The sequence below is a fragment of the Rutidosis leptorrhynchoides genome, chromosome 2 (genome assembly GCF_046630445.1).
Source record: "Rutidosis leptorrhynchoides isolate AG116_Rl617_1_P2 chromosome 2, CSIRO_AGI_Rlap_v1, whole genome shotgun sequence".
Taxonomy (NCBI): domain Eukaryota; kingdom Viridiplantae; phylum Streptophyta; class Magnoliopsida; order Asterales; family Asteraceae; genus Rutidosis; species Rutidosis leptorrhynchoides.
The window spans coordinates 38,858,520-38,872,183 of NC_092334.1; the positions used below are offsets into that span (position 1 = coordinate 38,858,520).

The 13,664-nt window shown below is 33.6% G+C and overlaps 1 protein-coding gene across 1 annotated transcript; it reads right to left on the reverse strand.

The window, feature by feature from the left end:
• Positions 1–1,786: 1,786 nt before the first annotated feature.
• LOC139890737 (SUN domain-containing protein 1-like) lies at positions 1,787–4,295 on the reverse strand. The gene is made up of 2 exons (XM_071873648.1): positions 3,153–4,295; positions 1,787–2,251 (listed from the first exon to the last, which is right to left on the reverse strand). The coding sequence occupies exons 1-2, from the start codon at positions 4,200–4,202 to the stop codon at positions 1,979–1,981; spliced, it is 1,323 nt and encodes a 440-aa protein (XP_071729749.1). The 5' UTR covers positions 4,203–4,295; the 3' UTR covers positions 1,787–1,978.
• Between the last annotated feature and the right edge of the window lie 9,369 nt (positions 4,296–13,664).

Here is a 13,664-nt window from a genome sequence, read left to right on the forward strand (position 1 = left end):
GATCCTTAATTGCTAAAATAAGTCCCTGTGATAACGTCTGTTAAACAGGTCCGTTAGTAGCATGTCATGTGCAAGTCACGTGATAGTAAAAAACCCTTTGATATATCTGAATCAGATTAGGGTTAAAATAGAACCCTTATTCCATCGTTTTTGTTCCATAGCCAAAATTCCTCAAATCAAGATTCCATAACCCCAATCTTGGAAAGTTTCTTGAAAAGAGAGTAAGTTAAATTAGCCGATTGTTTTTTTTTTCATTCTTCATATTTTGCTTTCATCTTTTTGTAAAGTGTTGCTAAACCAGTGTTTGTTTTTTTGTAGTCTTCTCTGCGGCTTCAGAAGAAGTTAAATGATAGAACAATCACTCAGCTCGAGAGAAAAAGCTGTAGAGTGACCATAAACGAATGCAATGATAGAAAAAATTGGCGATATGGTGCAAGAAAACGTTGAGAGAAAGCTTTTGACTACTTATAGTTTAGGAAGAGATGCAACAAGGCCACCATCAACATCACTAATTCCACTTTCTGATAAAAATAATATTATTAGTGACGATACTTCTTCAGAGAAAGGTGTAATTAGTAATGAAGTAGTTGAGAAGATAGAATCAAAGGGGAAGGCTCCAATGGAGAACGAAAACTCTAGTGATGATGGTGGTGATAATGACCTGGCAGATTTTGAAACACAAGGAGTGAAGATTGTTGACGAGGAAGATGAGTTGCAGAGTGGCGTAGGTACATTTTGCATAAGGTTGTAGTTTTAGTTGTTGAACTTTTTTGTGTGTTTTGATAATGTTCTTTTTAGTAGTGTAAATGTAAATAGCATGATCTTGATTGTGAAACTGTCTAAGGGACATATCGTATTTGATTGTTATAAAAACTGATACAGTTTGCATATGTTCTGGTCTTATCATTACATTGTCTTGGTCTATTTAAAAAATAAATAAAAATAGTCAACCATACATGCTTTGTTTTCAAACATATCCATTCATTCAGATTCTTCTCATTTAAATAGTTTTATTAATAGCGGTAGTAGCACCGGCACAGTTGTGTTGTGTATTCTAAAAGAAAAAGGAGCTCCAAAACCAAGATCATGGAAACCTACTTGAAAACAGAATCAGCTGAACATGCTACTAACGGACTGTTTAACAGACGTTATCACAGGGACTTATTTGGGACTCTTTTTGGCAATTAAGGATCATTTAAGCAGTTTTCGTAACACATGGACTATTTGGGCTAAAAACAAAAAACACAGGGATAATTTGAGCAATTTAGTCTAAATAAAATCTAATTTTGGTTTTTCCATGTGTCATAATCCTTGAGTAGCATGATTAATATGTTGAAAGAGGACGACGACAACAACAAAACCAAATACTACATAAGTAGTTTATGGAAGAGGTGAGATGTGCACAATCATTCTCCTATTCGAGAATAAAGACAAGTCATTTCTTCACCCAGAGTGAAAATAATTTCAAAAGTATAGATTATCATCCATATCTCTTTATTCGACGGATAGAAACATTGCTTCCGAGTGAACCTCCGACCACTAAGCAGAATATATTTTTTTTAAAAATAAAAATAAAAATAAATTAAACATAAAATTGAGACGCCATAAAAATAGTAAAATCAAATTTTTATGGATTTAAATCTTGCATGAAATTTACTTAGGCTTACTAGGTTGATAGAGTAGATAGATAAATCATCACTCGTTCAGCAAAGCATGAACATGATGCAAATATGTTAACCATCTTATGTAGATTCTAAATTGAGATATCAGTCGCAACATATAGATATAGAGACCAATAATAACAAAAGATAATACACAAATTAAATTAAATCAAAAGATAAAACTAAACTAGTAACTCAGTACCATCTGTTCAAAACAAAAAACTACCGTGGAATGACAAAATAGCTTACATAGACACCACACAACCTCAAAAGGTAAAGAGACTACATAAATAAAGAACAAACACAAAGACTGTTTACTAAACGTTGGCATCATGGCCATGGACCCGCACACGATATATGCACGTATGTGTAGGGCTACCATGATTGGACATGAACTCTAGCCTGACTGTATTGATAATGGTTGGGTTTGAGACTTGTGTGTCCAACACATTAACGGTTTGGGCACTACTCTTTTCAAGATCGTATGTGAACTCTGTCAGTAAATGCTCCTTCTGTTTATCTTCTTCGTTGCGCAACCATCCTACAACTTTACAGTCCTTGGGAGCACTCGATCTATCAAATGCCACACTCTGTTCAAAGTAAAAAATAAAACATGTCAAATTTTTAGAGAGCAAGACCACTGTGGAAGGATAACCACATTTTATTTTATTTTATACTTTTTTAGTTCAATTAGCGTTACCACAAGATGTATCTGATTGATCATAAATGTGTTTGCTGTCTTCATAAGTAGAAATAGCAATAAGATTGATGCATGTGAGGTAGTTTGGAAGCGAAAAAAACATGCAATTATTACGGCTCAGCTTGTGTCGTGTGAACCCAAGGTAAGGTAACTTCATTATTTAAAAAAGAAATGTTGTTAAAGATGATTATAGAACTACTCCGTATATTATTAAATATTTATACTGAACATGATCATAAGTACATAATTTCAAAGGTTGTAACTATCAGAATGCAAGCACAAGGAAAAGATTGGCTATGACTTCTGTTCATTTTAAAAAATAAATAAAAAACATTGTTTGCAAGTTGCTTTTAGGTTCTTCAACTTGGTTCAATACTTCAATTATCATATAAAAAAGGCATGTCTTGACAAATTCCATATATATAGTATGCAAATAACAGAAGATTATGAACATGGGACAGCTCCCATACATAACGCTCTGATTTTAATAGGTAAGCGAACCCTCCAGACAATATCCAATCATTCAATTCTCTTAAACAATGATATTAAGGATACTAATCTACAATTCCTAATCCCTATTTACAGATTTTACTACAAAACTACCTAATTAATATTCCTTAAGACTAACATTTATCTAAGGGCATACATGATACAACGCAAGTTAAACAGCACAAAGCATTATCACAAGTCAGAGTCTACAGGAATCACTTAACAGCTATGCACAAACAAAACAGAAATCAAGGAGTCAAAAACTATAATAAAAAGGTTACTAGTTTGTCAAAAAATCATACCTTGGAAACATGTTCAAGCGTTATAGCCTCCGGAACAATGGCAGTTCGAAGCTTAATCTCAACAAACCCATTATCACCTTTCAACGGAAAACATTCACCAGGCTGACCGAAACTCGGTTGCAACATCTTAACAGCATCACTTCTCACATTCCCAGTCACCCAACTACTAAACCTACTCGCACCATTAAACGCTTCCGAATGTTTCAAAACCGACGCACCACCCGTTGCCACTGCATAATCAACCCTACCAAGTCCATCAGCAGCATGTTTCTCAATTTCTTTCTCAACAATCTCCTTAGCAAAAGCCCTAATTTCATCCAATTTCATCTCATCATCACCACCCTTTTTCTTCCCCAAATATTCCTCCACAAACTTATCGAACTCGTCCCTCGATAACCACTCGTTACCACTCAGCAATTTCTCCACACCATTAACCCTCTCGTCTAATTCGCTAACTTTACTCGAAAACTCAACACGATCATTGTCGATTCGCTTACTTAACTCGATTTTCAAACCAGCAATCTCATTCTCAATCTTCTTATCCACAACTTCAACCTGAACTTGCATCATTTTCGTTGTCGTTTTCAAAAACCTCTCCACTTCTGCAATCCGTCTTTCGTAATCCGAATCAGCCAAACCCGGATTCAAAACCGAATCGAAACCAGTCCCGTGATTAAACCCTAATCTACGAATCATTTGAGCTAAAAGCAACAAAATAACCAAAATACCTAAATTTTTAACAACCACACTTACAACAGTTTTCCATGCCAGTTTCGATGTAACCTTTTTTGCAACGGTTCGTTTACGTAATTTGGTAGTAGTTGAATTTGTAAGTAAATTATCAACTTTTTGAGCAGTATCTACAGATCTTTCTAGAACAGTGGTTTCAGTACTTGGTTTAATTGAACGGCTGGGAGGTTTTCCTCTGATGGTATCGCCGCCGCTGGCCGGAGATACATCGAATCCGTCGCTACCGGGGTTTTTCTCGATTGGTCTGCGTAATGATGCACCGGTAGGGTTTGGGGTGATTGAGACGGTAGATGATGACATTAATTTGAGTGGTTGGTTTTATGATGAATGAATGAAAATGAATTTGAGCGAAGAATTTTGGTGTAATGTCAGATGGTGAGACGACTAAAAATAAATAAAAATGGAAGGGGAAAGTGGATGGTAACACTTCGGATGATTCTAACACACTCTTTTTTAATCTCACATACCTATTTTAACCTTTTACTCTTCTAATAATAATCCATTTCTTTAAATTAGTGTGTGAGAATTAAAAAAGTGTGTGTGAGAATTATCCCTCTTCTTTTAATAAGCGGTTCCTCGTTTAAATTAAAGAAATACGGAGCACTGGAGCAGTCACACCTATATAAAGGGAATTTTGGATAATAATAGAAAAAATTTTGATAGTGTTATAATTCAGTAGGCTTATAACTACCTTTAGTGGTTTGATTCTTGATGTTATAATTCAGTAGGCTTATAACTACCTTTAGTGGTTTGATTCTTGATGTTATAATTCAGTAGGCTTATAACTACCTTTAGTGGTTTGATTCTTGATTTAGAATACTAATAATGAAGTGTAAGAACAAAGATGATAATGGAGAGAAAGAAAGAAACACTTTGTAAGTGTGAGAAATGGTGCAAGTTTAATGCTTGCATTCATGAGTATTTATAGCCTAAAATCTCAATATAAAAATACATACTTTGTGTACCAAAATTGACTATATGTATACACCAAAATTGACTATCCATATCTATATTATTATTATTATTATAACACTCCCCCTTGGATAGCAATTTTATTTTGTTGAAGATCAACTATAAATTACTGCCTCGTTAAAAACCTTGCTAAAGAAAACCCAGTGGGAAAAAACTTTAGCTAAGGGAAAAAGAGTGCAGCATGGAGTTGACTCCCCCTCAAGTAGACATCGCTTCAGCTGTTACATCTTTTGAACATGTCTCATGCCAATGTTATGAACGTGTGTTCTGAAAATAGCAGTTGGAAGTGCTTTCGTGAAAAGATCAGCAGAGTTTTTGCTAGATTGCACATATCTCATTTCAATCTGGTTGTCCTTAATGAGATTTTGAGTGTATGAGAAGAATCTAGGTGGTATGTGTTTTGTTCGGTCACTTTTGATATACCCTTCTTTCATCTGTGCTATGCAAGCTGCATTATCTTCATAGATAGTTGTTGGACTTTTATCGCGTTCTAGTCCACAAGAATCAGTAATGAGTTGTGTCATTGATCTCAACCAAAAACATTCTCGAGTAGCTTCATGTAATGCAATCACTTCGGCATGATTTGACGATGTAGCAACAAGTGTTTGTTTTTGAGAACGCCATGATATTGCAGTACCTCCATTTAGGAATACATATCCAGTTTGAGATTTAGCTTTATGTGGATCAGATAAATAACCTGCATCTGCATAACCAACCAAATCTTGTTTTGATTCGTTAGAATAAAATAATCCTAAATCAGTAGTTCCTCGAAGGTATCGAAATATGTGTTTGATCCCATTCCAGTGTCTTTTGGTAGGAGCAGAGCTGAACCTTGCCAACAAATTAACTGCAAAAGAAATGTCAGGTCTTGTACAATTTGTAAGATACATAAGAGCTCCAATTGCACTAAGATATGGTACTTCTGGTCCAAGAATGTCTTCTTGATCTTCACATGGACGAAATGGATCAGCTTCAACATTGAGTGATCTAACAACCATAGGAGTACTTAATGGTTTTGCCTTGTCCATATTGAAACGTTTCAAAATCTTTTCAGTATATGTTGTTTGATGTACAAGTAAACCATTAGGCATATGCTCAATTTGTAAACCAAGGCAATACTTGGTTTTTCCGAGATCTTTCATTTCAAATTCTTTCTTTAGAAGTTGAATGGCTTCATGGATCTCTTTATTTGTACCTATGATGTTAAGATCATCAACATAAACAGCTATGATCACATATCCGGATGTTGTTTTCTTAATGAAAACACAAGGGCAAGTAAGATTATTTGTATACCCTTTGCTTATCAAGTAATCACTTAATCGGTTATACCACATACGTCCCGATTGTTTTAACCCATATAAAGATCTTTGTAATTTAATCGAATACATTTCTTTGGGTTTTGCATTTGATGCTTCTGGTACCTTAAATCCTTCAGGTATCTTCATATATATATCACTATCAAGTGATCCATATAGATAAGCAGTCACAACATCCATGAGATGCATTTCTAAATTTTTAGAAACTGCCAGACTGATTAAGTACCTAAAAGTAATTGCATCCATAACAGGAGAATAAGTTTCTTCATAATCAATTCCCGGTCTTTGAGAAAAAACCTTGAGCTACAAGTCTAGCTTTATACCTTGTAACTTCATTTTTCTCATTTCTTTTTCGGACAAAAATCCATCTGTGTCCTACAGGTTTCACATCTTTAGGAGTGAGAATGATGGATCCGAAAACTTTTCTTTTATTGAGTGATTCTAATTCAGCTCGTATTGCTTCTTTCCATTGAGCCCAATCATGTCTATTTTGACATTCAACCATAGATGTTGGTTCTGGATCATCATCATTATTCATGATGTCATATGCAACATTAAATGAAAATTTCTCATCAAGATTTTTCATTTCATTTCGGTTCCATAATATTTTTGAATATGCATAATTGATTGCAATTTCTGTATTGACATCATCAATCTCCTCTGCAGTAGGAGTACTGATTTGTGGTTCTTCTTGAACACTTTCTTTTACTTCATTATCAGCTGATTTTCTTTTTCGAGGATTTTTATCCTTTGAACCGATTGGTCTTCCACGTTTCTGACGTGGCAAAGATTCATGAGTGACGTTATTGCCAGCTTTTGGAATTTCAATTCGAGCTGGAGTATTTACTGCTGGTATATATGATTTTGTCACCGTTTTTGTATCTGTAAATGCATCAGGCAATTGATTTGCAAGTTCTTGTATATGCATTATCTTTTGAACTTCTGTCTCGCATTCTTTTGTGCGAGGATCAAGATACTTTAATTGAGGTTCACACCATGAAACATCATTTTCTTTATTTTTCATTTCTCCCCCTAATCTAGGGAACAATGTTTCATTAAAATGACAATCAGCAAAACGTGCTGTAAAAACGTCACCTGTCATAGGTTCAATATACCTTAATATTGAAGATGTTTCATATCCAACATATATTCCCAACCTCCTTTGAGGACCCATTTTTGTACGTTGTGGTGTCGCAATTGGAACATACACTGCACAACCAAATGTTCTAAGATGGGAAATATTTGGCTCTTGACCAAAAGCAAGTTGTAGGGGGGAATATTTATGACTTGCACTTGGTCTGATGCGAATCAATGCAGCAGCATGTAAAATTGCATGACCCCATATAGATACAGGGAGTTTTGTTCTCATTATCAATGGTCTAGCGATTAACTGTAAACGTTTAATCAATGACTCGGCTAAACCATTTTGTGTATGCACATGAGCAACAGAATGTTCAACAACAATTCCTATAGACATGCAATAGTCATTAAATGCTTGAGATGTAAATTCACCAGCATTATCAAGTCTCACCCTTTTAATGGTGTAATCAGGAAAATGAGCTCTCAATTTAATAATTTGGGCAAGAAATTTTGCAAATGCCACATTACGGCTTGATAACAGACAAACATGAGACCATCTGCTAGATGCGTCTATTAGAACCATGAAATATCTAAATGGTCCACATGGTGGATGAATTGGTCCACATATATCACCTTGAATTCTTTCAAGAAACATTGGTGATTCTTTCTCAACCTTAAGTGGTGAGGGTCTAGTTATCAATTTTCCAAGAGAGCAAGATGTACATGGAACCATTGTATCATGATGGATTTTTCTATCCTTTAGTGGATGTCCATGAGTACATTCAATAATCCTTTTCATCATTGTTGATCCTGGATGGCCTAATCTGTTATGCCATAAACTGAATACACCAGGATCAATATATTTTTCGTTAACTACCATATGTATTTCTGGTACATTTATATGTGTATAATGTAATCCAGAACTAAGTCTTGGCAGTTTTTCAACCACATGACTCTTGTCAGTGATACTTAAATATTTCTCATTTTCTGTTGTCACTGACTGATAATCATACCCGTTAAGGTATATGTCGGAGAAACTCAATAAATTTCTGCTTGACTTGGGAGAAAATAAGGCATCATTTATTAAAAATTTTGTACCATTTGGTAGTATGAAATTTGCCTTTCCTATCCCTTTTATCAAGTTAGCAGGTCCTGATATTGTATGTATAGTTCCTTCCGTTGGTTTTAGATCAATAAAATATTTCTCGGATTTAAGTATAGTGTGTGTAGTTCCACTGTCTGCTATACAGAGATCTCCACCACTTGATTGATGTTGTATTCCAGCAAAATTCATATTGAACTTCATATATAAGAAATAAATAGTGAGTACATTAATATTACACAATATTTTAAACGCAAATAGATAGTACTGAAACATTTAGCAAACATAATGACAAAGACAGACGATATTAAATCGTTTATTTTTCAAAAGACACACAACTTAAACATTCAAGAAATCTTCATATAAATCAGATGGTTTCTCAGTGACTGTTGGATCAATATTATCCACAAAATTTACTTCCTTTTCTTTACCTTTCAGCGAATCCTGATACATCTTAACAAGATGTTTAGATGTTCGGCAAGTATTAGCCCAGTGGCCCATTCTACCACATCTGTAGCAAGATTCTTCAGAATTTTTAGAAGAATTTTCTTCAACATCTTGTTTAATGGGCTTGTTTTGTGGTTGATATTTATATTTTCGTGGATTACTATTTCTTTGACCACCACGGCCACGACCACGACCACGTCCACGCCCATTACCATTACCATAAGGATGGTTTCTACCATAGTTATGGCTTTTGGCATGATGATGGTGATGGTTATTATAACCACGACCTTGCCCGCGTCCTTGTCCCTGTTTATAATTATTTGCAGTATTTGCTTCAGGGATTGCAAGTGTACCAGTAGGACGGGATTGCTGATTTTTCATTAATAGCTCATCATTTTGCTCTGCAACTAAGAGATATGAATTAAGTTCAGGATATGTTTTGAACTTTAGCATTCTCAAATTTCTTTGCACTGTGATGTTTGCAGCATTCATTGTGGAGAAAGTTTTCTCCATCATGTCTGCATCACTAATTTCATGTCCACAGAATTTAAGTTGTGAACATGTATTATACAGAGCTGAGCTGTATTCATTTACTTTCTTAAAGTCTTGGAACCTTAATGTTCTCCATTGTTCCATTGCAGCTGGAAGTAAAATTTCTCTTTGATTATTGAATCTGCTTTTGAGACCTTCCCATAAAACATGGGGATCTTCTACAGTCACATAATTATTTTGTAAGCATTCATCAATATGTTGATGAATAAAGCAACATGCCGTAGCTTGTTCTTTTTCAGAACAAGTGTTGTTTTCATTTATGGTTTCAAGAATGCCCATTGATTTAAGATGCATTTTTACTTTTATAACCCATGGCATGTAGTTGTTTCCAGTTGATTCTAAAGGAGTAAATTTAAGCTTTTCCAGATTCGACATTTTCTATTATCAAAAATTAAAACAAACATCATGATAAATTAGAGTCAATTTATATTCATAAGTATATAAACATTAAACATAAATTTAATATAACATAAATGATAAGTAGGTGACAGTGTCGACCATGTGTAAGCAATCATAAATAAATGTTATATAACAAAAATATAAATATTAGTAAACATAAATGAAAATTTGGCGACAGTGTCGACCATATATTTTTCCAGGTGGTATAACCGACCTATATCATTCTGGTGGTATAACCGACCATATATCATTTTGGTGGTATAACCGACCATATATCATTTTGGTGGTATAACCGACCATATATCATTTTGGTGGCAGAGCCAACCATATTTAGTATTAAGATTATCGTGCTGATAACGTGTTATAATTCAGTAGGCTTATAACTACCTTTAGTGGTTTGATTCTTGATGTTATAATTCAGTAGGCTTATAACTACCTTTAGTGGTTTGATTCTTGATGTTATAATTCAGTAGGCTTATAACTACCTTTAGTGATTTGATTCTTGATTTAGAATACTAATAATGAAGTGTAAGAACAAAGATGATAATGGAGAGAAAGAAAGAAACACTTTGTAAGTGTGAGAAATGGTGCAAGTTTAATGCTTGCATTCATGAGTATTTATAGCCTAAAATCTCAATATAAAAATACATACTTTGTGTACCAAAATTGACTATATGTATACACCAAAATTGACTATCCATATCTATATTATTATTATTATTATAACAGATAGATCTATTAAAAAAAATGCTTGAACATATTATATACGGAGTAACTAATTTATTATGTAACCTTTTCATATTTCAAGCATTAAAATGTAAAAATTGATACATGAATAAAAGCGTCAACGCTAGCATCACTTTTTATTTATATTACTATTATTTTTTTAAGCAAATCTTTCATCAATTAAGATGGCTAGTGTTTGGGTCATTGGGTCTTGGCCCAAATTTTAAATCCTTTGTTCTATCTACATTGACCAAGGATTACTAAAACGACCGTTTCATTCACAAAACGGTATCGGTAGCTTTATTTGTTATTAGATAACAGAATTTAGGTCATTCCTTATTTTAGATTTCCATAACTGAACTTTTCTCGTTCATATTACAGTCAGATCACTACTAACCACTTTCACAATTATTTCACCAACATTTCACTAAATTCTCTCGATCTTTCACTAAATAATACTCAATATATACCCATAAAATATGATATTTACATCTTATTATACATAAATTACAAACTAATAAGACATAAGACTCATAATCCTCATGTCAACTTGCACCGCTCGAGTGACTACCGCACCCCTTCACGCTTCGGTAGTTATCTGTGTGAAACGAAAGACATGCACCATTGGCCCTCACACGTAGATAGTGAAAAGCCTTATAAGATACAAAAGAACTACAATTATGAAAATCGATCCACTTCAAATGCTTCAAACAACTTTAGTGAAATGAACATTTTGTTGGGAGATTTAGATGTGAGACCATGCAGATTTCTACATTATACATAAGCAACGATATATTTATCAACATCAACATCAACATCAACATCATTAACATTAACATTATACATCATTTGTTTGTAAAATACAGTTTGTGTACTTGAGTAATTTAACGGCGTGTTTATTATTCTCCCTTCAACATATTGGTTAGTCCCTAAACTTTGTTTCAATTTGCACATTAGGAACTTAAGTTCTATTTTGATTTGAATGACCCTGAACTTTGCACTTATTATGCAGTTGGTCCCCAACATTGATGAACGTTATTAAAATTCCGTTAAGGGAGCTCATGTGCGACGCACATGAAGGTATTTTCGTCATTGTAATTGTAACATCCCGCGTTTTTTCGTTAAATTTATTTTTAACACCGTCTTTTTTTTTTTAGATAATATCTTTCGTTATCTAAATTCGTATCTTTCATTAACTAACGTTCTTAATATTTCCGTTATTTGATTTAACATCTCTCGTTTACTCTAACGTTTTTAAAATATTCGTTCGGTTAATTCACGCACCCGCTTTGAAACTTGAGGGACCAAAGTTGGCTAGTGGGCAAACTAGTTGACTAGGTCAACTAGTCAACCCACCATCTCATCCACTCATTCACTCCATCTTCCACCTCCCCATTTTCTCTACTTCCACTTTTTGATCTCAAACACCAATATCACTAAATCATCATCTAAATTCGATCTAGGAAGTTTGCAACAAAACAAATTACACATTCGTGATCCTCTCTTCATCCTCTACATTTTGGTACCAATTTCATCTCGTTTGGGTAACATTTCTAAAACTCTAGATTTCATGTTCTTAGTGTTTTTGACTTGAAATGGTGTTAATTAGTGTCTATGGCTCAAGTCTAACATGAATATGTGTTTGGTTTGCTCGATTTGTTGTTTTGAGTAACTAGCTTGAATATGAAAAATGGGTGAGCTTAATATTGAATTTTGGGTGATTAAATGTGGTTTAAATGTTAAAGTTCATGTGTTAAATGTGTTACTAGCATCATTAGCTTCATTTTGATGTGTAGGTTGATTTAGAAAAGCTCCATTTACAAAATGATTGAATTTTTTGATTTTGGTTAGGGTTTGATGAACTTTGAAATGAACTTTTGATACATTAAATGCTATGACATGTTATTAGTAAGTGTTTAGTTGCAATGTATGTTTAATTACCTTCGAAATGGCGTATCGTATGCGTAAATTGGATTCTCGAATCACCGTTTGCATTTTTGAGCTTGAAACGTTAAATAATGATCATTTATTGAGGTTTTCATTGTTGTTAATGATGGATTTGATTGATGAAATGTATTTAGTTGTATTCCTCGTCAAATTACCTTTCCAATGATATAAGATACGTTTTTTGAATGTTTACAGTTCATAAGTTATGGTTGTTTGAAGTTGGATTCGTGCTTGATGTGCGTAGAGGTGTATACAAAATAGTTATATTTTTACAAGGAAAATACTATTAAATACGATACAATTTTACACAAGTTATTTATTTATTTATAGAGTGGATATACCTAAACCTTGCTACAACACTTATAGGCAGTGTACCTAATCGTACAGTAGTGTAGTTTTTAGTAAGTCCGGTTCGTCCACAGGGAACTCGCCAAGTTTAACGCTATATTTTTAACTTATAATTGTAAAAATACAAAAATATATATAAGTAGTATTATTATTATAAAAGGGGATTTTTACCGTTTAATGACCGGTTTGTCGATTTTAAAACTTAAGTCGCAGTTAAAACCTAATGTAAAATATTAAAAATAAATATAATTTAATTTTAAGCGTAAAGTAAATAACGATAATGAAATTGCGATAAATAAAAATGCGATAAATAAAATGACAGTAAATAAAAGTGCGATAATTAAAAAGTACGATAATTAAAAGTGCAATTAAATAAAATGACAGTAAATAAAAGTGCGATAATTAAAAGTGCAATTAATATGAAATAAAGGAATTATGCTTATTTAAACTTCCGTAATCATGATGTTTGACGTGTTGATTTTAGTTTATTACCATGGGTTAATTGTTCTTTGTCCTGGATTATTCAATATGTCTATACGGATTTGTCCATAATAGTCCATCAGTCATAATCATAAAATGCGGAAGTCTTCGTCAAATTATTCTTATTCCCGAAGTCAAATATTCCAACTAATTGGGGATTCGAATTGTAACAAGGTCTTAATACTTTGTTTAATGAATACACCAGGTTATCGACTGCGTGAAACCAAGTTTTTACTACTTTTTTAACAATTACACCAATTACCCTTGAATGTAATCTACCCCTGTTTCAACAAGTCTATTAACTATTAATCCAATCCCGTGTCCGGTAAAATGAACAATTATTGGTATTTATAGATATCCCGCCCACCGTACCCAGTCAAGCGTATGTGGTTA